The 3116-nt window shown below is 58.8% G+C and overlaps 2 protein-coding genes across 2 annotated transcripts in view, besides 3 other annotated features; both read left to right on the top strand.

The window, feature by feature from the left end:
• TraAM80_04204 (uncharacterized protein) overlaps positions 1 to 682 on the top strand; it is a gene marked incomplete at both ends in the record, with an annotated part of 720 nt that extends 38 nt beyond the window's left edge. Inside the window, one exon of the mRNA XM_029381139.1 lies at positions 1 to 682. This exon is cut by the window's left edge and continues 38 nt beyond it. Coding sequence (XP_029239041.1) covers positions 1 to 682 — 682 coding nt within the window.
• Positions 683 to 823: 141 nt separating this feature from the next.
• Positions 824 to 845: a microsatellite.
• A 256-nt stretch (positions 846 to 1101) lies between these two features.
• On the top strand, positions 1102 to 2415 carry TraAM80_04203 (adenosylhomocysteinase; the record flags this gene model as incomplete). Its single annotated transcript, XM_029381138.1, has 1 exon — positions 1102 to 2415. One exon carries the CDS (start codon positions 1102 to 1104, stop codon positions 2413 to 2415), a length of 1314 nt encoding a protein of 437 aa, XP_029239040.1.
• A 252-nt stretch (positions 2416 to 2667) lies between these two features.
• Positions 2668 to 2697: a microsatellite.
• Positions 2698 to 2713: 16 nt separating this feature from the next.
• Positions 2714 to 2751: a microsatellite.
• Between the last annotated feature and the right edge of the window lie 365 nt (positions 2752 to 3116).

Here is a 3116-nt window from a genome sequence, read left to right as displayed (position 1 = left end):
GGTGCGGGCGAAGGAGGGCGGACGGTGGCGATACGATTTCATGACGATGAACGTCACTCTCGGCGTGGGGGCCGCCGCCGGCTTCGCGGCGCTCTCCGTAGGCAGGAAGCGCTGGACGTGGATGCGGCGTCACCCTGTGGGCGGCCTTGCCGTCAGCCTGCTTGTCTTCCTCACCGCCACGGTAGCGTCCCGCCAGGCCATCAGGGTCCTCGGTGTCGGGGTGGTGACGGCGCACAATAGCCACAAGAAGGCTCTTACGCGGCTCAACTGCGCCGACTGCTTCGACGATGTCAACAGCTACACTGCCCAGCAGGTGGAGGAGCTGCAGAAGCAGGAGTTGCCGCGGCAGCCAGGTATGCCCCCGCCGCCGGAGGAGTTTGTGCGGCGTTTCGAGCGGGGTACGCAGCTGCAGGTGAAGCTGCTGCAGGCGGACATTGATGAGGTGCGGGCGGCAACCACGGACCCTTCGTGGAGGTGTGGTTTGGGGAGCACAAACTCTTTGGCCTCGTCGAGCGCGCCGCGCCGAACGACTTTATTCAGGTGGTTCAAGTGGAGGACGCTGACGCCGACGCCGCAGACGCGCAGCTGCGGGTGGCGCACAACGTCGCGTTTGTTCTCCACCTCTCGTCTGTGCAGCATGCGATACTGCAGGCGCGGCCCCGGTCGGAAAACGCGTTTGTGAACGGCATGCACCTCGTCGTGGAGTACGCCGCGCTGCTGCGTCACGGAATGCAGGCAGACGTCCTCGGCGTCGAGGCAGAGTCCGGGGCGGAGTATGTGCAGTTCACCTCTGACTGAGCCGCACCCGGCGCCACCGCCACGTTGTGTTCGTGTGTGTGTGTGTGCCGGGGCGTCCTCTTTCCCCCGCTTCCTCTTTCTTCTTTCTTTCGCTAGTGTGGGTGGAGGACGCCGCTGGGATGCCCCCTTTTAATTTTTATTACTTCTTTTTTCTCTTTATTTCCACCCCCAACAATAACAACGGCGTGGCGGCGGACCTTAACGCGAAGGACGTTGAACGTTACGCTCGAAATATCCACCCAGCTACTTACACACACTCGCGCTTTACGTACACACCGCGCCGTTAACGTCGTTTCCGCAGCCATGACTGACTACAAAGTCCGAGACATCAGCTTGGCCGAGTGGGGCCGCAAGGCGATTGAAATTGCAGAGAATGAGATGCCAGGGCTCATGGAGCTACGCCGCGAATATGGTCCGTCAAAGCCCCTCAAGGGTGCCAAGATCGCCGGCTGCCTGCACTTGACGGTGGATACGGCGGTGCTTATTGAGACCCTCATCGAACTCGGCGCGGAGGTGCGCTGGAGCTCCTGCAACATCTTTTCCACGCAGGACAACGCCGCCGCGGCGATGGCTAAGCGCGGCATCGCTGTGTTTGCCTGGAAGGGCGAGACGGATGAGGAGTACCAGTGGTGCCTGGAGCAGACCATCAAGGGCTACAGCGGTGACGGCATGCCGAACATGATCCTCGACGACGGCGGTGACCTGACGAACTACGTCATTGACCACTGCCCCCACCTTGTCGACAAGATCTACGGCATCACGGAGGAGACGACGACAGGGGTGAAGAACCTGTACAAGCGGCTGCAGCAGGGCAGGTTACCCATCCCCGCCATCAACGTCAACGATAGCGTGACGAAGAGCAAGTTTGACAATCTCTACGGCTGCCGCGAGTCGCTGGTGGACGGCATCAAACGCGCCACGGATGTGATGATCGCCGGAAAGACGGCGTGCGTTTGTGGCTACGGCGACGTGGGCAAGGGCTGCACCGCCGCGCTGCGCGCCTTCGGCGCCCGTGTGGTAGTCACAGAGGTGGACCCAATCAATGCGCTGCAGGCGGCGATGGAAGGGTACCAGGTGCTGCTTCTGGAGGACATTGTGGAGACGGCGCATCTCTTCGTCACGACAACCGGCGATGACGACATCATCACCGCCGAGCACTTCCCCCGCATGCGGGACGACGCGATTGTGTGCAACATTGGCCACTTTGACACTGAGATTCAGGTGGCGTGGCTCAAAGCGAACGCGAAGGAGCGGGTGGAGGTGAAGCCGCAGGTGGACCGCTACACCATGCACAACGGCCGCCACATCATCGTGCTTGCAGAGGGCCGCCTCGTGAATTTGGGCTGCGCCAGCGGCCACCCCTCGTTTGTCCTGTCGAACTCCTTCAGCAACCAGGTGCTGGCGCAGATTGAGCTATGGACGCAGCGCGATACCTGCAAGTACCCGCGCGGCGACAAGGCCCAGGTCTACTTTCTGCCAAAGAAGCTGGACGAGAAGGTAGCGGCGCTGCACCTCGGCAAGCTCGGCGCCAAGCTGACGAAGCTCACTGCGAAGCAGGCGGAGTACATCAACTGCCCCATTGACGGTCCCTTCAAGCCGGACCACTACCGCTATTGAGCCCTCGTCCCAACTCGTCCCAACCCACGCGGGAAGAAGCGGGAGGCGTGTGTGTGTGCTTGTGTGAGTGAGTACGGAGGCAGGCGGCAAGCAGGAATGCGCAAAAGACTCTTGCACCCCTCTCCCCTTTCACTCCTCTGCGCGACCAAAGTCTTACACACAGCCGCAGCCATGCAACACACGGGGGTTGCGCGCTTGGCTGCGCGGACGCTGAACCACAGGGAAGCAGCTGCAGGGGGTAGGAAGATGACGTATGATATATATATTTATATATATAATATAAGTAAGAAGCAACAGTAATAAGAAGAAAAAAAAAGCAAACAAAAAAAACAAAAAGGAGAGGGGTAGGGCAGCAAAACTGGTGGCCCCAGTGAGGGGGTATTTTTTTGCCGACGAAAGGAGGTAAATGGACGGGGTGGCTGGGGCCTCAGGCTTGAAGCATAACAAAGTTGGGGGTTAGGGGTGGGGTGGGTGAAAGAGACGAACGACATAAAAAAAAAAACAGAAATAAACAACAACAAGGGCATAAAGAAAGAAGAGAAACGGAGAAAAAAAGAGAAAGCTTGTCTCACACAGTTGACTAAGTGTGAGAAAAAATTTATACATGCACGTTGAGGCATCATTATCGTTTTTTGCTTGCTTTCAACGCGTGTTGTGTATGCCTGCGCGAGATATCGCCGGGCCGCATGCTCCTCTCACTG

This window comes from Trypanosoma rangeli (genome assembly GCF_003719475.1).
Source record: "Trypanosoma rangeli strain AM80 chromosome Unknown Tra_15.4_contig_00119, whole genome shotgun sequence".
In the NCBI taxonomy this organism is placed as follows: Eukaryota; Euglenozoa; class Kinetoplastea; order Trypanosomatida; family Trypanosomatidae; genus Trypanosoma; species Trypanosoma rangeli.
The sequence above is the reverse complement of the archived record's forward strand: the minus strand, read 5'-3'. Positions and strand labels throughout refer to the sequence as shown.